This window comes from Pseudophryne corroboree, chromosome 10, assembly GCF_028390025.1.
Source record: "Pseudophryne corroboree isolate aPseCor3 chromosome 10, aPseCor3.hap2, whole genome shotgun sequence".
NCBI classification, from domain to species: domain Eukaryota; kingdom Metazoa; phylum Chordata; class Amphibia; order Anura; family Myobatrachidae; genus Pseudophryne; species Pseudophryne corroboree.
The window spans coordinates 46,856,846-46,882,112 of NC_086453.1; the positions used below are offsets into that span (position 1 = coordinate 46,856,846).

The window sequence follows — 25,267 nt, forward strand, 5'->3', positions numbered from 1 at the left end:
CTTGCATAAGGGCTGGGAGGGAAGTCACCGGGTCCGTCAGAGTAGCTAAAAGGTCATCCGCATACAGTGCTAATTTGTTCTCCCGCTTTCCGGCCCATACACCATGGATATTCGCGTTAGCCCGAATTGCTCTCGCGAGTGCCTCCATGCAGAGAACAAATTTGAGTGGGGACAAGGGGCATCCTTGTCTCGTCCCGTTCCGTATCAAAAAGGGAGCAGGGAGGGCACCATTCACTCGGACCCTAGCTGAAGGCAACTTATAAAGAGCTAATATACGACTGAGACAGGTCAGACCCAGACCCATGTGCCCAAGCAAACCAACCATGAACAGCCAATCAATTATGTCAAGGGCCTTCTCCACGTCAGTGGACAAGAGGACCATATGGGAGGACCCGCTTTGAGCAAGGTGGATAAGATCTATAACTTAGGAAGTATTATCCTTAGCCTCACGTCCTAGTATAAAACCCACCTGGTCCCCATGAACCACCGACGGGAGAAGGCGGCCCAAACAACCCACAAGCAGTTTAGCAAAAAGTTTAACGTCGCAATTCAGGAGGGAAATAGGACGGTAGCTCGAGCACTGGGTGGGATCCTTACCCTCTTTTGGGATCACAGTTATATGTGCTTCCAGAGTCTGCGGAGAAAAGCCTTTGTCGTCAGAGATGGAATTGCACGCCTTCAAGAAGAGAGGTAATAGGGATTGTTTAAAGGTTTTAAAGTATCCGACCGGGAAGCCATCCGGGCCCGGACTCTTCTCAGCCAGAGTGTCCGCCAGTGCTGTTTCCAGCTCCTCTATAGTAAAGGGGTGATCCAAAGCATCCAGATCCGATGCAGTAAGTCTTGGAAAATCAACCTCCGCTAGATACCTCTGTATCAGTACCTTCAGATCAGAGGTGGCTTGAGGAGTTTGATCCTTCGGAAGATTATAGAGAGATACATAATAATTTTGGAAGGAGTGAGCAATCTGAGGCAATGTATATGCAGCGCGGCCCCCCGGCTCCTTTATAGAACGAACATAAGACTGCAGCCTTTGTGCCCTTAATGCCATAGCGAGTATAGCGCCTGGTTTATTACCCCACAAATAAAATTTATGGCGACATTTAGTCATTCCCAATTTTGTTTTATACCATAAGAATGAGTTCAGGGCTTGATGGGCCTCAGTTAGTTCCAGAAAAACCCCTTCATCAAGGGAGACCATCATTTATTCTACAGCAATCCTATTCAGGATTATTTGGTCGTAGAGAGTTAAATCATAAGTCCTATTTTTTGCAGTACCAGGGTGTTCCAGGGTGGTCTCCCATCCGAGTACTGACCCGGCCCTCCACTGCTTGGCTTCCAAGATCAGACGAGATCGGGCATCTCCAGCGGGGTGTGTCCGCAAATTTTTATCTGTATGATTTATGATTTAACTATTCTACAGGATTGCTGTAGAATAAATGATGGTCATATACTATACAAAGGTGCTACTGTGATTTCAGTAAAACCACTAGGCCAAAGATTTTGATTTCCGGTTTATATTGTGGTATTGAAAACCACATAAATCGTATATAATACAGTGCTATATTTTCGCGTAGCTACATTATTTACACATAATTTGACTCCTATAATCATTTTTTAATAATTAATTAATTAAATCATGTTTTATCAGAATTAATTTATACACACCCAATCCTGTGAATTGTGTGCTCCCACACAAGAGTCTACTTTACAACTCTCTTTTGTTGGGTTTTCTTAGCTGAAGAATGGAGATCTCAGACTTAACCGTGTCACAAATCTTTTGTTCCAGATCCAAGAGGTCCCATTTAGTAGGCAGATCTTTTTTAGTAGGAAGTGCACGCAAATAGGTCAGAACATCAGCCATAGAAGCTTCAGGCCCCTTGTCCAATGGTGAAGAGTCGGGTCCCGCCATCGCTCCGGTGTCGGCAGGAGAGCCTGGAACAGAGGATGATGAACGAGTGTCCTCACTCACTATGTCCGGTTGAAGATAGTGAAATAAGTTAGGTTGTAGGGACTTGTCACCGGATTTCTCAGCCGCAGATGATCGCGCTCCTTTCTTAGTTTTCCCCATCAGCAGAAGCGACACATAAAAATATACAGTGAAACAGAGGAAAGTCACATAATTAGATCAGAAGCATTCCATATCTGGCTTGCTGAGTCCCCGCTGCATTACGAATGTCCCGGGCTATATCATCAGCCACCAAGCCCCATTGTATACGGGCGATTCAGGGGGTCATGACATGGAGCAGGAGCAGAATTCAAGGCATTAATGCTGCAGTGGGGAGGTCTAAATAGACTGCGAGACAAACATGCAGATATCAATCAGAGGGTACACATAAACAGCAAGCACTACAGGGAGTAGCAGGAATAAATGCAGCCCAAGTATTACAGCAGCGCTGAGAGTGCAGTGAATATGCTGGGGTGAGAGTGAAGTGGCCACTGCTGTGGAGGCATGCAGGGAATCACTGGAGTGTACCTGAAGGCTGCAGGGAATTAGAAGGAGCCCCTCCTGAGGTGAAGTGCCCAGAAATCCCAATCAGGTCCCAAACCACGAGGGGAGTGTGGCTCAGTTTCCCCCAGCCCTATTACCTGTGTGGGTATGCAGCTCTTATCCAGTCTGTTTAGTTCCTGGTTTGACGTCAGAAACACGCCCTGCATTTGTCCAGCCATTACCCCGTTTCTCCAGACACTTCCACGTTTTTCCCTGACACGCCTGCGTTTTTTAGCACACTCCCGGAAAACGCTCAGTTACCACCCAGAAACGCCCCTTTCCTGTCAATCATTCACCGATCAGCGGTGCGACTGAAAAGCGCCGCAAGAACACCAGCAAATCTACTAAGTTTTGTGTTAAATAACTTAGCGCATGCACTCTGCGTACCATGCGCATGCACATTTAGCAACAAATCGCAGCATAGCGAAAATCGGCAACGAGCGAACAACTCGGAATGACCCCCAATGTTCAAAAATTACACCTTTACCTTGCAATTTAAGAATCAACTGATATAGATATTACAAGTTATAAGAATCACCTTCTGAGTTGGGAATTTTGGTAACTATGAGTAAGTTTGTACAATTCAGGGGGTAATTCCAAGTTGATCGCAGCAGGAAATTTTTTAGCAGTTGGGCAAAACCATGTGCACTGCAGGGGGGGCAGATGTAACATGTGCAGAGAGAGATAGATTTGGGTGTGGTGAGTTCAATCTGCAATCTAAACTGCAGTGTAAAAATAAAGCAGCCAGTATTCACTCTGCACAGAAACAAAATAACCCACCCAAATCTATTTTTCTCTGCAAATGTAATATCTGCCTCTCCCCCCCCCTGCAGTGCACATGGTTTTGCCCAACTGCTAAAAAATGTCCTGCTGCTATCAACTTGGAATTACCCCCATCATTTCTTTCCAACTACAGATAAAGAAACAAGAGTTATCAAATAGAGGCACAAGGAGACTACTAATATAATTACACATTCTAAACTCTAGTATATACATATAAAATGTAAAATATGTCATCTCACTTTAATCAATTATACCAGGAATGAGGAATTATATAAAAAATGAGAAGTAAATAAATCAATGAAAAAGATCACATATGATTGAAAAAGAAGTGCAATCAATAACCTCTGCAACTTAATTATTTTTTAAAGTTACTATTTTTTTTTCAGTCATGAAACTGTCTATTATTTTACTTGTTTATACTTCTAATCAAGTTTCCAGTACATTATCCTCATTATTTCAGATTCAAGAAATAAAGATTTTAATTTTGTTTTCCTTGTAAAAAGCAATTGTATACAGTAGCTGATATTTTTCTTTCTCTGTAGCTGATAATGCCATAGGTAGCATCCTAGGATATTCAGAAGACTAATAATCAATGGTAAGAATATAATATAGTATTTACACAGAAAAAAAAACATTATACAGGTATGAGCATACAGAAATGTACATATGCTCAAAGTGCAAAAACTTCATGTTGAAATGTTAACACTTACTTTCCTTCAAGAATTGCCCATTGATCACAAAACATAATATTTTGTTTAGTAAATGTACACATATTTTCTAAAAAAAGTATTCTATTTTCATGATATCTGTAGTTATAGCACTATAATTTATTAATAGCTCGCATTACATTAAATTGGAATTTAAAACTATATATAGTATTTGTCAATAACTAATAACTGTACTGTGTCGTCCAGTTTGACAAATTGTTTTTGAATAATGCACATGGAGGTCATACAATACAGTATTCATGCTATTTTACGATTTCACTCATTGTAAGTCACTTGCATACAATATTACAATAAGACTAGTACATACTAGTTTACTTTTGATTGTTTCCTGTTTTATCTTCCTTGATTTGTATCCTTCAATTGGCAATTGTATAATTTGTCTTCTAAATTGTTTGATAAAATAAATATATGTAATTTTAGTTTTAGTAAATACCAGCTGTTCAAGAGCACTGCAAGTAAAAAAAGAAAAATGCAAAGAAGTCTATTTAAATGCAGTTAGGAAGAGATACAAGGTAATTGATGGGTAATATATTCTCATAAGTAGCAGTAGTAGTAGTAATAATAATAATAATAATAATAATAATAACAACATATATTACCAATATTATAAGGCAGTTGTCAGTGTCTGTTCTCTTAATAACTCCAGATTTATTGTGCCTTTAATGTTCATTATCCTGCTTTATACCAGCCTTCTCCTCCAGGACTCATACTCTCTATATTATTGATGATAATGACTAAATCAGCTAAATACTGTACAGCAGTGAAACATGTGTATACATCACTCCCGTCTTAATGTTGTTTGTTTGCTTTCAAGTGATGAAAAGTGAATGAATTAGTAATTTGTCCTAATGTCAAGACAAATATTAAAATAAGACATACAGTATTATACAGTATGTGTTTAAAACTCCAGTGCAGAATTCCAGAAAATCTTACTGTAATACATATATCAATAAAAAAAAAGATAAAGGATTAGGTCATTCTTACTAAGAAGATATCTGAAAGATTTGAAAAATGTCTTTAATCTAAACTTATACAGGTGAAGATTTTTATTTAATTGTTTAGAATGCACCAAGAAATAAGCATCTATGTCAAGGTGTGTGTGTGTGTTTAAAGTATCAGATGGTAAGTGACCACCAGATCAGAGTTGGTGCAAAATTACTCCTTTGCAGCTGAACAATTACCCTGCACCCTCTGCAATAAGTCATGCCCTGTAGATCTGCCACCCTTTATCGCACATTAAGAATCTCACTCTGAAAATTGCATAGTTTATTTTGCAATGTTCTCACATCAGCTGACAATACACAAACATTCTCTTCCTCTCAATGGGTCCAGGATTTTCAGCAAAAAACATTGGTTTGGTATAAATCTGAGTACACTTTGCTTAATAATAAAGGTGATTTTGCTCTGCGGTTTGGACTTTTTGTGTGCAGTACTGTTAATGACCTCAAGAGTTGCCAACAGATCTTCTTTGTAGAAAGAAAACATACATAGTAGTAGGAATAGTTTAAATGACTTTAGAAACAGCCTTTTAAGTTATGACCCATACAGCACTGTATCTGATCATGTTAGGACTACTAATGAAGGATATGAAGGGAATTTCCATGGTCTGCAGTGGAGTTTGTATCATTAACACTCAACAATGTGTTTTATTTCATGAAATAACATTTAACTAAATTTTGGTTTTACAAAATTCTAATTGTTATATCTTCAGTGATGAAATCATTTCTTAACTTAGACCAATCAATACATGTAAATGTGCAATAAATGCTCAAACTTTTTATAAGATTATTTTTTAGCTACTGTCAAGCAAGGTAAATGTGTTTTGCCCAGCTTATAGTTCAAGTCTGTTTGAGCAATTGAACCTGTTCAAGTTACAGTAAATGACTAAACTGAATTCATTTAAACTTAAGTTCAAAGTGCTACAGTACATTGTCAGGCTTTTAAAATGTTTTTTTTTTTATTATTATTATTATTTGAACAGCAGATCTTATATAGGAATCCAAGCACAGTAATGATTGATATTTACATTTAATTTTTTTTAATGTACAGCATTATACCAGTGTTTCCAAACTCCAACCCTCAAGTGTCCACAACTGGTCATGTTTTGAGGCTTTTTGTCTATAACTGACCTAACAAAATAAATTAAGTCACCTGTTCATGATTGAAGAATCTACAAAATATGACCTGTTGGTAGTACTTGAGTTGAGCTTGACCAATTTGGTGCTGTAGGCAACCCTCCCCCCTCATGTGCAAAATGCTGAGTGCGCCTAAGGTGCACATGCACACTAAAAGTGGGGAATGGTATCAGGGAGGGTCATGGCCTCATGGTGCTGTGCTCCTCTTCTCCCATTGTGTCGTGCTCCCCATCCCACAAAGCCTCATTCCTCCTTGTGTCTCTCCAGCCCACACAAGTGTCTCTCCAGCCGCATCCCACACAAGTGTCTCTCCAGCCCCAGCCCACACAAGTGTCTCTCCAGCCCCAGCCCACACAAGTGTCTCTCCAGCCCCAGCCCACACAAGTGTCTCTCCAGCCCCAGCCCACACAAGTGTCTCTCCAGCCCACACAAGTGTCTCTCCAGCCCCAGCCCACACAAGTGTCTCTCCAGCCCCAGCCCACACAAGAGTCTCTCCAGTCCCCGCTCCAGAATGTTGTAAAAATAGTGCACATAAATATAATAATATATCAAACAACATTAAGGAATCGCTGAGAACAATGGTTTCTTGAAATCTTCAACAGGATGTAATGGCGAACGCGATCACCAGATGTGCTATCGTTGACAATTTTTTAAAGGGGCAAACATTTACAAGCAAAATCATGTCTTGTAAGTAATTGCCTCTTTAAAAAAAGTCCAAGATCTGCCACATCCTTGACCTCCGGCGATCTTGGACTCCATTACATCCCACCACTGGCGTCAGAAGGATGGTGTGGGGTGTGCAGCAACAGTGCAGCAACCCGGCTCTTGTCACTGAGCAGGAGCCGGCACTGCAACACGAGCACTCCCCGTGGCAGCCCGCTCCTCCCGGACCCCGGCGTGATGAAAACATGGGGTTGGGATGGCTAGCCACGCCCCAACCCGAGAAGCCACGCCCCATCATGTGAAGCCATGCCCCATCCCACGAAACCACGCCCCTTTGAACCCATCGCACTGGGTGTAAAGGGGCAGAGCGACGCCTCTGCATCCCGCCGATGATCTTCACACATCAAAAGCCCATATTCCTAAATGTTTTTATTTCACACAGTGGTTAGAAACTAGACTTCTTCTCCAAGATGACCCTATATCATTCTCATGATATTGCTGATTTATTTATTTATTTCCATCAGTATTTCCTGCACACGCCAGCTTGCCTTTTCTTTGTATTTGTGCCTAACTGAATCCTATTCACTGTATAACCTCCTGAAATGTCCATTATATCTGTTTTGTTTGCTGTTAGTATTGTTCATGCTTATTGCCATTGCATTTTCTTTTCCTTTTATTTTTGACTGATGCGGTTAACCAGAGCCGTAACTAGACTTTATGGTGCTAAAGAGCAGTGGTGCTCTCCTCTTCCCCATTCTACAATTGATACTTTAACTGACAACCTATACTTTCAGAACACTACAAGAAACTGGATTTGGACACTAATCATCTTATTAATTAATTCATGCATTTAACAATTTAAGAGCTATTTGTCATTCTTTGTTTTAAATATAACTTATTTCTTATCAGTCATACCCAGGACCTCTCACATTGACAGGCATCACTTCTCAACATTGTCTCTCACATTTCCATCGCACACCTTACTGATAGAACTATCTGCCCCTGCATTCAGAGCAAGTGAATTCTAACCATATGAAGCTTGTAATTGTCAGTATTAAACCATTGCAACTAAGCAGCTCTATATAGTGTGTACCTAGACATCCAATGCCCTGAAGCCATACACTACATAGATCTGCTCAGCTGCAATGCTGATTATTTTTACAAAAGTATCATGTGTCTCTACAAGCCTCACATACTGTAGTTAGAATTTGCAGGTTTACCAATACAGGAGCAAAAAGCTCCATGAGTAAGGTGTCTGACTGCAATGCATACTTGCCGAGTCAATGGTTGGGAGGGGGCGGTGCGGGGGCGATGATGTGTTACTTGGAGGCAGGATAAAGATTAGGGATGGTACAGGGGTGTGGTGCCCGAGACACGTCATTGTAGCCATGCCCCCACTATATAATACTGAGATTACCAGCATTATACAGGAGTGGGCGTTTCTATGATGATGGGATTCAGCAAGAACCATTACTGACCACTCGGACTACACACTTTACTAGCATAGTGGGCAGCTGGGTCCTGGGGTGCACAAATGTCAGGAGACTTGCCTACCCTTCCGGGGTGCCAGGAGAGTAACCTGATTTTCGGAGGATACAGGACAGTAGGCAAGTTTGCTACAATGTGAGGCAATGTTGAGAGGCTATGGGTTCTAGTTCTGGGTATGACAGTATTTTAAATGTGCTTGTTAAATAGAGGAGGATGTGACTAAAAGTGCTTAGAGACTAAGGAAAAATGGGTGGCTGGGAGATCAAAGCATGGGAAACTAAAAGTAAAAATGGTTAAAATAAAATACTGAGAGGTGCCACCGAGCTGTGCCCCCTGCCCCACTGCCATCTGTGCCACATGACACATTGTACCACCCTAGTTACGGCTCTGCTGTTCACCGAAGTATATGCTTTGTATGATACTATGATGTTTGTAACATCTTCTTTTCTTTGTTTTTGCACATTGTGTAATTTTTGTAGCTGATGCTTCAAATAAAGATATTTATTAAAAGAAAAAGAGTACACAAAGAAGAGGCAGATTATGCAGGATCTGTTTGGGAGGGACAGATAAACAAAACTGGAACCTTATGGCCAGATGGCCTGAATTAGGTGGTACAACTAGAATTCTTGCCATTTCTATTTTACAAAATCTGTTAACATCTTGTGCACTTTACTACTGTGTCTAGTTACGGCTTTGGATGTAACTAAGGGGCAGATTTATTAAGCTCGGTGAAGTGATAAAGTGGAAGGTGATAAAGCACCAGCTAATCAGAGCCTAAATACCATGTCACAGGCTGGGTTTGAAAAATGACAGTTAGGAGCTGACTGGCCGGTCATTTATCACCTTCCAATTTATCACTCCACCGAGCTTAATAAATCAGCCCCTAAACCACACATTGGAACTTTTCTATTCTTAAAAGTGTTCTACTTGCATGAGAGAGCTCCTCATTCACTTCCAGCAGCAGAGCAACATATCACATACAATTCCGTATGTAGCTCCACAGTCATTGAATGAAACTTTGATCTTCTCAAAGTATGTTTTAAATGCCGAAATCAATCAGTAGTAATCTTAGTTTATGCACCAGAAGTTTGTGTGCAGAATTCTTGATTGTATAACATTTTTAATAGCTTTGCTATTAGGAATGGAATGTTTACTGAGCTGAGAGTAAGTGGAGATTGTGTTGAAGTAACAGGAGATTATGGGCCTAATTCAGCATGGATTGCTACTCAGAGAATTTGCAAATTGAGTGATTATTGAACGACTGCATACAATAGTGACAGAAAATGCATACAGACAGTGGAAAATTTACCACAAGGCAACCAAAGCAGCTGCTTAGGGCCCTGTAGGTTCTAGGGGGCCCTGCTGGTCCCAAGGGGCTCGCTGACAAGGCTGCATAAAGGGCATTTCTGGCAGACCACGAGTTTTACCAAAATTGTCAGAGAACTGGACTGGCTGAATACTTCCTTCAGGCTGACAGTGATTAGACATCTTCTGGGTGCCGGCTCCAGCACATGCCTGTGTCTCCAGTCCTGCAGTACGGTGCGTGTGGCCAGTCATGACACATGTGTGTTTGAAGTCAGATGCTTAGAGAGAAGAGCCAGGATGTGCACAGAGACAAAAACAGGAGGTCTTCCAGTGTATTGGGTATGGGGGAAGGTGAAGAGGTGATCAGTTTTATTTTAAGTACATTCACTTGCTACAATCATGGCTGGGGGGGGAAGGCACAAACTGATTGGTGATATATCAATATGCTATTATACTCTATTTTAAGTACTGCCATGTATGGGATATGCCTGCTACAATCAGTGGGGCACTAATATAAAATCAGTACAGTCACACTGGCTGAGGGGTGTAATAATGGGTATTACAAAGGATAGGAACCTACTACATACTTCCCAACTGTCCCAAAAAAATGGGACTGTCCCACTGTCCCACCCACAGGCACAGTGTCCTGTGGTGGGCGGGAGGCAGTTGGGAGGGTCCCATCAGAGCAGCGGAAAATGGATGCTGTGCGCATGCACACAGCGTCTATTCATTGGAGACAGAGGGAGAGGGGGCATGCCAGCAACTCACTGAGGCATGCCTCCTTAGTGATGAAAACAGGGGCGTGGCTCGCATTTGTGGACTCTTCCTTGAAGTCACGCCCCTTTTCCATAGGCCACATCCTTTTTTCGGGTAGGTGGGAGAGCGCAGATGTCCCTCTCTATGGGTGACACATGTTGGGAGGTATGCAACTATGCTGCTACAATCAGTAAGGGGGGGAGAGGCACTTGTATATGATGCAGTCATCACTAATGTAAATGGGTGTAAGAATCAGTATTATAAGGTATGGTGCGTGCATTATGTATCAGTCCCCCCCTCACTGATTGTAGCATGACCACATCCCCTATTAGCATGTCCCCCATCTCTTATAATATCCATTATTGCACCCCTCAGTCTGTGACTGTATTGACTATATATCAGTGCCCAGGGGCGGATCCAGAAAAAAAATTACAGGTGGAGCACCATAAGTGGTTGTGTGTCAAGGAGGGGTGTAGTTAGAAGTGGAGTGGGTGTGGCCAAGTTTCAGTGGGTGTGAACAATTGTGTGAGGGGGTGTGGTCAAGTGCTCAATGTGAGTATCGAGTGTGTCTATGGTCGAAATGCACTGCTGGAGGGAGTACAGGTCCACAGTTAGTTCTTATACCTTATGGGGGTTATTCCGACCCATTCGTACGCTGCTGGTTTTCGTAGCTGTGCAAACGGGTCAGAACTGCACATATGCGGCGGACGCAATGCGCAGGCGATGACAAGAACACGAAGAAAGCGATCACAGCAGTGATCGCATGAATATTGACAGCAGGAAGGCATTCTCGGGCGGCAACTCACCGTTTTCGGTGAGTGGTGAGTCCAACGCAGTCGTGTCCAGGCGTTTGCAGGGCGGGTGTCTGACAGTGCCGTAACTAGGCATTTTAGCTCTGTGTGCAAGGAACGGCATTGGCGCCCCCCACCCCCAAGTAAGACAGATGTAGTGTGCACCCCTTTTGCCACATTACGGCAGATAGCGTCCCCCTTTTTACACATTACAGCAGACAGCATCCCCCTTTTTACACAATGCGGCAGACAGCGTCCCCCTTTTTACACATTAAGGCAGCCAGTCCCCCTTTTTATACAGTACGGCAGACAGCGTCCCTATATTACACATTACGGCAGACAGTGTCCCCCTTTTTACACATTACGGCAGACAGTGTTCCCCTTTTTACATGTGTTTGTGTGTGTGTGTGTGTTACTCGCCTGGGGAGGACAGCACGATCCACCATTCGGATGGCTCAGTCACTCTCCTCCGCAGCACGATCCACCTTCCGGACGGATCAGTCACTCTCCTCCGATCTGGGACCTGCAAGCTGCGCCTACACTCTGCGCTCCTTCACAGAGGAGACATCCGGCGCCGCCTGCGGGACTCTCACACGGAGTGTACTTAATAACTACTGTCAGATGGTGGCAGTGGGAGTCAGGGACAGTGGCGGCGGGACTTCATGATGGCGCTGGCAGTACTCAGGGATGGTGATGCCGGGACACGCAGAAGGTGTGTGCTGCCTGATTGTGAATACAGCAGTGCTCCCACTGCTTGCAGAGGAGGGAGACCAGTGGCGGAACTTTCACTACTGACTGACTGCCAACAACGGCCGTATGGGGGATGTGCTGCTGATGGTGGCCTTCAGTGCATTTGCGCTGTGTGCAAGGCACCATCCTCACACACCTAGTTACGGCCCTGGTGTCTGACATCAATTCCGGGACAAGTCACGTTGTAGACATCTCTCCCCAGGTCACCCCCACTCTCCCCCCAGCAAAAGACTGCTCACAGCAGCACCAGTCTCCCTCCCCAGCAGCACCAGTCTCCCTCCACAGCAGCACCAATCTCCCCAGGTCCCCCCAGCAAAAGACCGCTCACAGCAGCTCCAGTCTCCTTCCCCAGCAGCACCAGTCTCCCTCCCCAGAAGCACCAGTCTCCCTCACCAGGTCCCCCCCCAGCAAAAGACTGCTCACAGCAGCACCAGTCTCCCTCCCCAGCAGCACCAGTCTCCCTCCCCAGGTCCCCCCCCAGCAAAAGACTGCTCACAGCAGCACCAGTATCCCTCCCCAGCAGCATCAGTCTCCCTCCCCAGCAGCATCATTCTCCCTCCCCAGGTCCCCCCCAGCAAAAGTCTGCACACCACTGCAGCAGCATTCTCCCCAGGTCACCCCCCACTCTCCCCCGCCCCCAACAAAAGACTGCTCACGGCAGAAAGCAGGGCGGATGCTGTTCCGGACGGACCCTTGCACTGCTGTGTATGGGTGGGCAGCGGGCTGCTGGTTACACAGGTGCACACCGCCGCGCACTGTTCCTGGGTGCTGACACTCAGCGGCAGCCTGGATCTGTGAAGTTCCTCCACCTGCTCGGCTCCTCTGAACTGACTACATGTCACATTTCTCCAGGGAGCCAATGAGGAGGAGGAACACATTTGAGCAGAGCAGCAGCAGCAGGTGACAGGGAAGGGGACATGTCGGGTGCCGGGTGTGGGTGCACGCAGCGGCGCAAAAATCAATACAAAAAATCAATTAAAAATGACAGGGGGGCACGTGCCTTGGTGCTTCCCCCTAAATCAGCCACTGTCAGTGCCTTTATTGTGACTCCATTCTATGAGGACTGAAAATGAGGTGAGTGAACTCGCCACCGTGCAGTAGCAGATTTACCACAAGACCCAGGGGGCTCACCGACAGACAATGGAGTCAGGAGAGCATTTCTGATTTCCGACAAAAATGTAAGAGTGCTCTACTGGCTGAATACTCCTGGCAGGCTGTCAGCGACTAGTTGCCTGAACCTGCCTATGTGCAGTGCCTGCAGTGTGATTTTAAGTACACTAGTACAACTATCATCCACTTGCTATAATCAGGCGGGGGGCAGATTGGGGAGCATACACTGACTGGGGGACAGCACAATGAGCGGGAGCCTGACTGGGGGAGGGGGGGGGCACACTGAGGATTGTTTGAGGAAGGGGGGCCCCAAATCATTGCATTGCTTAGGGCCCCATGAGGTCTAAATCCGTATCTGCATACAGATTGTTATCGCAATGTAGCCACTGTTTGACTGACAGAAAGCCGGCATTTCTGGGTGGAAACCTGCTGTTTTCTGCAAGGGCGTAGCTACCATAGGTGCAGGGAGTGCAGCTGCTATTGGGCCCAGAGCTGAGAGGGGCCCACCTTCCCTGTCACAGTTACATGTGTTATATACAGGGTGTAGCTACCATAGGTGCAGGCAGTGCAGCTGCTATGGGGCCCAGAGCTGAGAGGGGCCACCTTCCCTGTCACAGTTACATATATTATATACATTTTTTGCCAATGAGTGGTAAGTAGGGGTCCTTTCAAACTTTTTCCTTGGGGCCTGCAATATATCTAGGTATGCCCCTGGATCTGCTCATTGTGGTATAAAATGAACTGGAGGGCATTTTAATGTTATATAATATGAACCGGGACACTGTAATGAGGCACAATATGAACGGGGAGCACTATATATCATAATGTGAATTGGGGGTACTCTGCGGCATAATGTGTACTGGCAGCTCTGAAATGTGACATAGGGTGAACTTAATCACTACAACAATTCATAAAAGAAACTAGAGCACTACTATGGGGCATTACATTAAATAAGGCTCTACTATGGTTCAGAAAATGAGCTAGGGCACTATTATAGGCCATAAAATTAACAACTGCGGCAGAGAAGTGTCTCTCTAGAAGCATTGGGATGTGGGCCCCATAACTACATTTTGAAGGGGCCCACATGCCAAGTTCTGGCTACGCCCTTGGGTTTTCTGGGTGTGTCAGAAAAAAAGCAGGCGTGCCCAGGCATTTTTGAGACCACTTCCAGGCGGTCTCAGTCGCAGTCACATTTGCTCAGACAGCAAAGATTCTTCGATGTTCTGGAAATTGCATATGCATCTGTGAGTGAATAGCGAACTACGATGCATTCTCAGTTTTGCACGGGACATTTTTTCTTCCTGTCGGGTGGCGCCTTTCTATTCACAGACAACTGCAATTTCTCTGAATAGTGATCCATGCTGATTTAGGTCCCATGTTCTGTAAAATGTACCCATGTAAGAAAACTTGAGGTTTTGAAATGATGTTATTTAGCAATACTTGGGATTGTAAGAGCAAACTAAAAGTTCATCTTGAAAACCACAAATACTGACTATTTTTCCATTTTCTATTTGTAAGTAAATCATTTAAAAGCTGATTACCTAATGCATTTTATTATTTTTACACTTGAGGAAATTATGTATATTATTATTTATTTATTTATATATTACCAGTTATTTATGTAGCGAACACATATTCCGCTGCGAAAAAACTACCAAGGTAGGATGGCACTGACAGGTGTTGTAGATCTTCAAGCTGCTGAATGGAAGGGCTAGTTAGACCCTTAAATAGAAACAGAGAAAGTAAAAACAATTCAGCGCTAGGAACTAGTTAAGTGTATATTAGGAAATTTATTAAGAACATACGTCATCAATTTCAAACATATTGATATATAATTACTGTTGCAACAGATATTAATAAACAAATATAATATAGGTACCACAATTAAAAAATAGGGCCAAATTCAACACTGCTAAGTTTTGAGAATAATTCTTGAAATGCTGGGTGTATTGCAAGAAGCCTTATCCTAGGGAGATTTTTGTACGGTGTTACCAGTTCACTGTAGTGAGTCCTCCAGTCGGTTAGCACTCCGTGAAAAAGGAGATCCTCTCAATTGTTTTAGTTGTCCCGTGCTGGTACTAGTGAGGGAATCGAACCATAGCAAGGTCCTGATGTTAGTGTCTTCCCAGAAGTTGTCGCTTAGGGATCACAGTTTCCAATAATCGGATTGCAGGCGAGTCTTGTAGTTTAAAGGTCCCTGTCTTATCACCAACGCGTTTCACTGCTGGCACAGCTTTATCAGAGAATATTTTGACCATTCTCATCAGCCACTGCCTCATTTGAGCTTACAATCAATGGCCCTCATTCCGAGTTGATCGCACCAAGCAACTTTTGCTGCTGGTGCAATCAACTAATCTCCGCCTATGGGGGAGTGTATTTTAGCATAGCAGGGCTGCGATCACTTGTGCAGCCCTGCTATGCTAAAAAAGTTTGACTCAAAACAAGAGTAGCCCTAGACATATTTACCCTGTGCAATGGATCCAGCGATGATGGGCCGGCTTTGATGTCACTCCTCCATCCTCCGTTTGCCTGGACACACCAGCGTTTTGCTTACCACTCCTCGAAAACGGCAGCAAACGGTAGGTTGACACCCTGGAACGCCCTCTTGCTGTCTATCTTCTTTGCGGTCGCTGCTGCGACCGCTTTCTTCTCTCTAAGCATCATTGCCACACGTCGCGCGTCTGCATTCCAGACCCATTCACACTGCAGCGAAGAACCGCTGCGGGCGAATGGGTCGTCATAACCTCCAATATTCCTTCCCTGGTTGTTTGGTGAATGGATCACACTGCTGCAATGGCCTGATGAAAATCCTTAAGGGATTGAAACATTGACATAATCTGATGCTTTTGCATTTTAAAACAATTCTGTGAGTAAATAAATGCCTGCTTTAAAATTGGTGAGTGCATACAAGGAATATTTTTTATATTCTGTATTCTTCTATATTTTTGGACTCTCTGGTCTATAGTGGAGCACCCTGTCATTTCCAGATTTTTTGGAGAGTGCAGACAACTGGTACTATATAAGGGAAGAGGCATTATAGCATGGGCTTTCTCTGGGATCAATTTTGTCATGCCCTTACCCCGTGAGGCATGCACATTATGTCCTTATTGGAAAAAAGGGGGGGAAGAAGGAGGGTTTCGATTCTCTTTCTGTCGCATGTCACCAAAAATTCTAGATATGGTTCTGGCTGTCAGCATAATCATGCATGCACACAGGGCTGATTTTAGGTCCAGGCTAGCCGTGCAATCACATGGGTCACCTGCAGCCAGTGTCTGCACAGTATTCCATGCAGACTGGCTGACTGTGTGGAATACTGTTGAAAATGTCCATCCCAAAATGGCCACCACCACAGAGGAAACAGTTAATGAAGGATGTTAGAGGAGAGGGCGGCCTTTTTGGGTGGGACATTAACTATAGGCAGGAGAGGAAAGCAGCTGAGGAAGACGGTGGTGTCATGAAAACCCTGACAATGAGCAAGTAGTAGTGGGGCATATTATGTGAGTGAGCCTACATTGTGTCCACATACACCTTTCCTCTTGCCTGCCACAAATGGCATGGCTTGTAATGACAGATTTAGAGATTTAGCCATGCTTTGTGATTTTTCTTAATTTACTTCTTTAATATGCTACTTTATACATATTCCCTTGTGGTAAGCAAAAATGTTAAAATGAATTCACACACTAATGTTAGAAGCTTAGCCGTGCTATGCATGACGTGCCAAATTGAGCAAAATAGAAAAGGTGTATGTGGACACATCTTTATTTTATTGCAGCAGAGCTGAACTGTGAGGCATATTATGTTGCAAGGAGCATTACTGTGTGGGGCATATGGTGCAAGGGGTATTTTTGTGTGGGTCATAATACGGTGCAAGGGGTATTACATTGTGTAGGATAATATGGTGCAAGGGGCATTAGTGTGTGGGACATATGGTGTAAGGGTCATTACTGTGTGTGGCATAATATGGTGCAAGAGGCATTACTGTGTGGGACATATGGTGCAAAGGGAATTACTGTACTGTGTGGGACATATGGTGTAAGGGGCATTACTGTGTGTGGCATAATATGGTGCAAGAGACATTACTGTGTTGGACAAATGGGCAAGAGGCATTACTGTGTGAGACATATGGTGCAAGAGGCATTACTGTGTGGGACATATGGTGCAAGGGGCATTACTATGTGGGGCATATTATGGTGCACTTTTTTCTTTCCTGTGGTGGCTGAGGTCATTGTAATGAGATCACACCCCCTTTTTGCTAATATTAACCCTTTTTAAAATGGCTATGGGGGGGGGGGGGGGATTTTTTTTTTACGGCTTGCACTGGCAGCCAAATTGTCTAGAAACGGCCCTGCATGCACAGCCCACTTTGATGCCTGACTCTAAACTAATAATTCCTTCTTGTCTTTATCATACAGGTCATTTTATGATATACAGAAGTGTCCCTTTCCATTTTTTATACTTTTAGCATCTTATAATGGTGGTATGCAGTGAGGCACAGGGTAGTGCCCACATCTGTATAGGTAACATATCCACTGACTCTGTCGGCTCTAGCTTATATATCTCTTGGTAACGGGAGACACATCGGCCTACCAGGAATCTTCCTGGTGAGCCCTATGGCCAATCCACCCCTGATGGAGAGGGTGTTGGCTTAGATGTCAGAAAAGTTACCACAATGATAACTGACTTGTAGTGGTCAAGCATACATAGAGACATCATTTCTTGATCCTTCAATGTCAGTTCTTCTTATAATTTTGAAAGAGAATTCACCATGTGTTAGATTGTTCGCCCACTAAAATAGTAATAGGGGACACAAGCTGGGATTAGATTACGATCAAACACAAAAAGAAAAGGTATTCCACATTGGGGCACTCATCTGTAACTGGCTGTAATGATAATTCTAAATCTAGGTGCAGGACGACTCCCTGTAAAACGTAACCTTTATTATAATTTGTATAAAATACTAGTAATAGATAGCTAGCGAAGTATTCAAAGAAAATATGTGAAACAGTGAATAGTGCAAAAGAAAAATTTTACACTATTCACTGTTTCACATATTTTCTTTGAATACTTCGCTAGCTATCTATTACTAGTATTTTATACAAATTATAATAAAGGTTACGTTTTACAGGGAGTCGTCCTGCACCTAGATTTAGAATTACAAGTTGAGTATCCCATATCCAAATATTCCGAAATACGGAATATTCCGAAATACGGACTTTTTTGAGTGAGAGTGAGATAGTGAAACCTTTGTTTTTTGATGGCTCAATGTACACAAAATTTGTTTAATACACAAAGTTATTAAAAATATTGTATTAAATTACCTTCAGGCTGTGTGTATAAGGTGTATATGAAACATAAATGAATTGTCTGAATGTAGACACACTTTGTTTAATGGACAAAGTTATAAAAAATATTGGCTAAAATTACCTTCAGGCTGTGTGTATAAGGTGTATATGTAACATAAATGCATTATGTGCTTAGATTTAGGTCCCATCACCATGATATCTCATTATGGTATGCAATTATTCCAAAATACGGAAAAATCCCATATCCAAAATACCTCTGGTCCCAAGCATTTTGGATAAGGGATACTCAACTTGTATCATTACAGCCAGTTACAGATGAGTGCCCCAATGTGAATACCTTTTGTTTTTGTGTTTGACTGTGACTACTTGATTCCAGGGAGCACCCCCCAAATCAATGGCTAATACCAAGAATTTTTTCTAAGAAGTGTTTTGGAATATAAACAATGGGAAGTAACTGACTGATATGAGCAAATGACCTATATGATCTGTGCGGATTTTTTCTTCTTTACCTTCTTCAGCTGTACTGACATAGTGAGAAGCACTGGACACAATAATAACCAGAGCCTCTGGTAACACTGCACAGGACTCATTGTCCTTTCTAAAATTCTGCTGTATATTTAAAGAATATTTACTGATACCATATATATTTTAATTCTAACTGGAGCAAGCTTGGCAACACTAACCATTTAGTAATACCACTTAGAAAATATTGGACTAATTAATAGTTCTTATACAGTTGTAGATCTAAATTCTTCATGAGGTACCTCATGTTTTCTAACATATTTATGTCTTATACTAGCGACCTACCCTGGCTTTGCACAGGAGCTGACTTGTTTCACTAAAATCCTCACTGCTCGGCTCCCTTTTGTCATAGATGAAGGTTTCATACACCTAACCCTTGCTCAACAAATGCTCTACAGAATTGTGAAAATCCGTCCAGTGGTTTTGGAGAATAGCCTGAAAAAATAGACAGACTCCTACCAAGGACCTTATTTTAAACTATGCAGAGATTATGATGTAATAACCTTTTTTATATATATTGATACTTTAAAATAAACAATATTGTTGTGTAGAAAACAGAGTCAGATAGTGTGTTACATGAACATTTATTTATTTTTTTTACTTCTGTACATTTTTCTTGATTTACACCTTCCCTGCATATTACATTTCAAAGGAAGATGTATAAAATCACAGACTAAGCACAATGGCCCTCATTCAGATGTGGTTTGAGCTGCTATCTCTGCTGCTTGCATAGAAGCAGAAGCAATAACTTTAATATGGTAATGCAGCAGGCGGCACAGGGACGTGCGTTCAGAGAAGGCATGTTCTCTGTCAAACTACTGAAATTTTATATAAAACATGATTAGAATAATACAAAGAAACCATCCACTTTGTTTATTGTAATCCTTTTTATAGCTAACACCCAGCAGCTTTGTGGAGATCCCTGGAGCTGCAAGGAGATGAGAGATGAGGCAGCAACAGCTCTGCCCCGATTCTACAGTCAGATACTTCTTTGCCACACCAGGGGCAGAGTCCTGCACAGAAAGGGAGCTAATAGAGGTATGCCTTTGAGTATGAGGGCAGGCCTTGTGCACTGATGGACACTTGGATGTGTCATGTGACCAGGAAGTGCACCGTAGTCAGAGTTCAGTCAGCAGCAGCAAGAGAAGACACAGGGGTGCAGCTAGAAGACTCAAAGGACACTAAAGCTTAGTGTAGTGAGGTGATAATTACAGTAAGTAGGATGTGAGACATGGTCCCAGCATTCAGACCCATCTTCATGTGTGCTCCCAAACCATTCACCTCACCACACATCACTGATACATCTCATGGATGGTATCTGTGAGTACTGCAGTAGTGTGTAAGAGGTACTATATATACAGCTGTAAAAATGTGCAAGAGTCATATCAGTGTATGGGTTGAGTATTTGGAGAGGGGTAAGTGTTGTGGGTGGGGAGAATACAGATGGGTCCTCCGTTATCTTGGCTGACTGAGACGTTAGTCACGATCAAGCATACACAGCGTACCGGAGTGCAAGGAGGTGCACCTAGTCGAAGGGAGGCGCACAGAGCATTTGGCGTTACCTTTGAGTGTAATACCTAAGATCATCCACCAGATGTCGCTTTTTAAATTCACCAATGCGCAAGCGTGTGGTCTCCATTAAAATACAATACTGAACTACAGCGTAAGAACTAATTTACTGGTGCATCTCATTACGCTACATTAAGCTACATTATGTCATACAGTCTATAACAGTATATACAGTACAGATGCAAATAGTATAGCATATACAGATGCAAATGAACAAGTTACAGATACAGTATGATCTATTGATGTTAGGGATATGTGAGCATCTTGTGTATGCAGATGCAACTAATGTGTGAAAGGAATAATGTAGCTCATTGACTTTACAGTATGTACAGTGCACGAAATGAGCATCCAAATCCCCTAACGGCATAAACGAACAACAATGGAAAGGAATCGCTCTTTGCAGTACTTTTACCCATAACCTTGAGACTCTTCCATGCAGTGTTGTGGGCAAGCGATGAAGGCTCCCGCCTGCCACGCTGAGAGTCCCGGGTTTGATTCCCAAAGTGCCAATCTTTTTTTGTATTCCCATGACATTCACTTCATAATTTTTTTTTCTGTGTAATCCATTGTAAAACATTCAAAGGAAGGGTGCACACAGGTTTCACACAAATCGGGGTAAATCTGCAGGAGTGACTCATTCGCTATCTAAAATACACATAGGTAATAAGCACCTATAGACATACCAGTAAATACAAATTAGTGTATTCTGATGCAACTAAATGGTTGAGCAACACAGTACTGTAGATTGTCAGCGTTAGAGAATCTGTGTTGTGAGAATCTGTGTTGTACACTAATTAGTTGTTCATGCTAATTAGTACTCTAATAGAAAATACTGTACAGAGATGCTAAGGACAGTGATTTGGCATCCAGGAACTTAGGGAGGAGCTTTTATCTCTCTCCATTATACATAGAAAGATTAAACTTGCCACTCCACGTTAAAAGCTGTTCGTGCTAATTAGTACACTAGTAGTGTACTAATTAGTATGAACAGCTTGAAACGTAGAGTGCCAAGTTTAATCTTTCTATGTATAATGAAGAGAGCTAAAAGCTCCTCCCTAAGTTCCTGGATGCCAAATCACTGTCCTTAGTATCTCTGTACAGTATTTTCTATTAGGGTACTAATTAGCATTAACAGCTAATTAGTACCCTAATAGAACATACTGCACAGAGAGACTAAGGACAGTGATTTGTCATCCAGGAACTTAGGGAGGAGCTTTTATCTCTCTCCATTATACATAGAAAGATTAAACTTGCCACTATACATTACAAGCTTTTTGTGATAAATAGTACGCTAGTAGCGCACTAATTAGTATGAACAGCTATTAACGTAGAGTGGCAAGTTTAATCTTTCTATGTATAATGGAGAGAGATAAAATCTCCTCCCTAAGTTCCTGGATGCCAAATCACTGTCCTTAATATCTCTGTACAGTTTTTTCTATTAGAGTACTAATTAACATGAACAGCTTATAATGTACAACACAGATTCTTACAACACAGATTCTCTAACGCCGACAATCTACAGTACTGTGTTGCTGAAACAGTTAGTTGCGTCAGAATACACTGATTTATAATTACTGGTATGTCTATAGGTGTTCATTACCACTGTGAATTTTAGATAGCAAATGGGTCACTCCTGCAGATTTACCCCGATTTGTGTGAAACCTGTGTGCACCCTTCCTTTGAATGTTTTACAATGGATTACACAGAAAAAATAATAATAAAGTGAATGTCACAGGAACACCAAAAAAAAATATTGACACTTTGGGAATTGAACCTGGGACTCTCAGCGTGGCAGATGGGAGCCTTCATCGCTAGCCCACAGCACTGCACTGAAGATTCTCAAGTTCATGTATAAAAGTAGTGCACAGAGCAATTCCTTCCCATTGGTGTTTGTTTATGCTGTTAGGGGACTCGGACGCTCATTTCGTGCACTGTACATACTGTAAAGTCAATAAGCTACATTATTCCTTTCACAGATTAGTTGTGTCGGCATACACAAGTGTTCACACATTAGTTGCGTCTGCATACAAAAGTGTTTTAACACATTTGTTTGCATCTGAATAAACTATTTTTTCTTTTTTACTCTGTCCGTCTTACCATTGGTCACCATCTGTGTGTACACTATGCAGTACAGGACTGTATATTAGCATTACAGTCATCACTGACCATTTGCCAGAGCTTTTACTGTAGATCAATCAGCAACTATTCAAACTAAAGTACTGGATTAGTGAAGCATTAGCCACCCAGTGGTGGAGATGTGTATTGCATGCTGAGTATCTAGTCATGCCTCAACGCGCCTGTCCGTGATTAAACTCAGCAACCTAAGCTATTACCTAGGCATGACTAAACCTCCGTCTAGGTGCATAAACAGTCAAGAAAACGGAGGAACCATCTGTAGTACAGGGAACAATACTCATACCTGAGCTTGCACTGACAGTGTCTGTGTCTCTGCTGTTCGCTCCACCATACTTGCTCCTTATAACAAGGAACTTATTAATGACATTACAGAACTACAGGAAGCAGCTGTATCATACACCTCAGAAAATAACAGATAGATTGCCCAAATTACTAACAGGGTCATAGCAAAGGTGTGCCATACATGTCTCACCACCAGGAGAGACTACAAAATAGCAAAGGGGAGCTGAGGATTTGCTAGTGCCCACGGTGATAAAATGTGTGGTTACGGCTCTAATATGAGCTGCAAAACTTACCTACGTCATGTTCAAGTACAGAATGTTAATCAGTGAAACGTGACAATTATAAGCCTGTATAAACTGTACTTTACTTCATTTTAACTGGTAAATCCTGACAATAATAATTATGCTAACTAGAAAAGTCTGACAAATAAAGAATTATGTAAAGTATACATTGCATCATATTAATTAGTGAAATATGATAATTATAAGCATGCTAACAATGAAGTGAAACAATTATAAGGTTACATAATATATTCTGTAGTTGACATTAAATCTTGTAAACTAGAGATACCTATCAATAATATGATTCAGATACCCATGGTAGCTCATGTGCATGCTTTCTATATAGTTTCAAGGAGTTTCCACCTTCTGGTACCTGTAAGTTTAGTATACTGTCTTGTTCATACTGTATCATCCTGAATTATACCATAAATACTTTGCTTTATTTTCACATTTCCCTTTTGTTCATCCTTCTGTACAATACAAGAAGATCTACTTGGGGATTTATTTTCCCTTTCATTTGAAATGGTGAATGTGTAACATAACAGTGAGTTGGGTGTATTTTAATCTTTCCTATTGGATAAAACTCTACTAGAACTCTCTTTTCTGAGACAGCTGAGAGGTCTCGGTGAGAGCGCTTTCCAGCCTGGATGGTATTGAATGCATTAAACTCTTTTTAAAGTCTTGGCCAATGAAGACATAGAGGATGGGATTAATGCAACTGTTGAAGTAAGCCAGGCAGACACACATTACATACACTGTATTACCTCTCTCCAAAAATGCGGTATGTATTGGTATTAATGGCAAAGTGTAATATGGAAACCTACAGATAAAGAAACACATCACAACTGCTGTGATAATCCTGTATGGACGCTGAGACTTATTTGGTCTTTTAACTTTTATAAGCTTGAAAAATATTAGCAAATAACACACTATAATGAAAGTGAAAGGGATCACAAACATGGTAACCAATCTGGTGATTTTCATATTGGTAATATAAGAGGAAGATACAGCAAGGACAAGTTTACCTGAACACTCTGAAATATCAAAATACAGTTTGTTAAAGATCACATGAGGAAGACTCAAGATCAAACTCAAACACCAAATTATTACTGAAGAGTTGCGGACACATTTTGGTGTTATGTGAATCTTAGACCAAATTGGCCACATTATCGATACACAGCGATCAATACTCATGGCGACTAGAAAATTTACACTAGCACACATGGTTATAAACAGTATACCGGTACTGACTTGACATAATGTATAGGCAAAATCTCCTTTTAAATACATAGCCCAGTCTGCAATTTTCAAAGGCAGAATTATACAGCATATGAAATCAGCTATTGCCAGATTGAGAAACCACACAGCGTTGACATTCTTCATCTTAAAACCGGCAATCCAGATCACTAAGCCATTTCCTGGAATTCCCAAAATAAAAGTGAGACTATAGAAAATGATTGACAGTATTTGATTGAGTGTTAACAATTCATTTTCTTCAGAGAAATGTGCATCAGGAGGCCAATCACTGCCCATGGTGGATGTTGTCCTGAAAACAGATTGGGGCACAAAGGGGGATATAATTATTTTCTCTGTGCATTCTGAGTTTAACGTAAAGCACACAAGTACCATGCTGGAAGTGAAACTTAGAATTGCTGACTTTCCATTACTTACATCCTGCATACTATTTTCCCCAACACTCTACATCAGTGATTTTCAACCTTTTTTTTACTCGCGGCACACCAAACAATATTTTAACATTCCCAAGGCACACCATCAGTTCCCCACAGAAAAAAACAAAAAGCACACATTGGCCCTCACAATAATATAAAAATCCACACATGCATTGGCCTACACAGAAAAAACAATCACATTGCTCCCCACATAAATCCTATTGCTCCCCACATTATTTATTCACATTGTTCCCACCATAAATCCATATAAATTCTTATTCTCTCCACATAAATCCTATTGAAATCCTATTGTTCCCCACAGGAGAAATAAAATAACAAATATTAGCCCCTACCGGTCAGCTGTCCTCCTCCCTGTCCCTCACTGGCGGGGGCTGTTTATAGTGGAGTGCTGCAGATACTGAGCAGTGGGCAGTCGGGCAGGTGTGGATGTGGGTGGGCAAGGAAAGCTGTGTATGCAGGCAGGAACTGGAAGATGCGTATGCAGGC

The 25,267-nt window shown here is 42.1% G+C and overlaps 1 protein-coding gene and 1 pseudogene across 1 annotated transcript; both read right to left on the bottom strand.

The window, feature by feature from the left end:
- Positions 1–1,263: 1,263 nt before the first annotated feature.
- On the bottom strand, positions 1,264–1,383 carry LOC134968361 (5S ribosomal RNA; annotated as a pseudogene).
- A 21,970-nt stretch (positions 1,384–23,353) lies between these two features.
- Positions 23,354–24,623, bottom strand: LOC134965183 (C3a anaphylatoxin chemotactic receptor-like). The gene has a single exon (XM_063941697.1). It carries the CDS (start codon positions 24,621–24,623, stop codon positions 23,679–23,681), a length of 945 nt encoding a protein of 314 aa, XP_063797767.1. The 3' UTR covers positions 23,354–23,678.
- Between the last annotated feature and the right edge of the window lie 644 nt (positions 24,624–25,267).

Coding starts and splice junctions, on each gene's coding strand:
- LOC134965183 (XM_063941697.1), bottom strand. CDS start 24,623: ATGGGCAGTGATTGGCCTCCTGATGCACATTTCTCTGAAGAAAATGAA.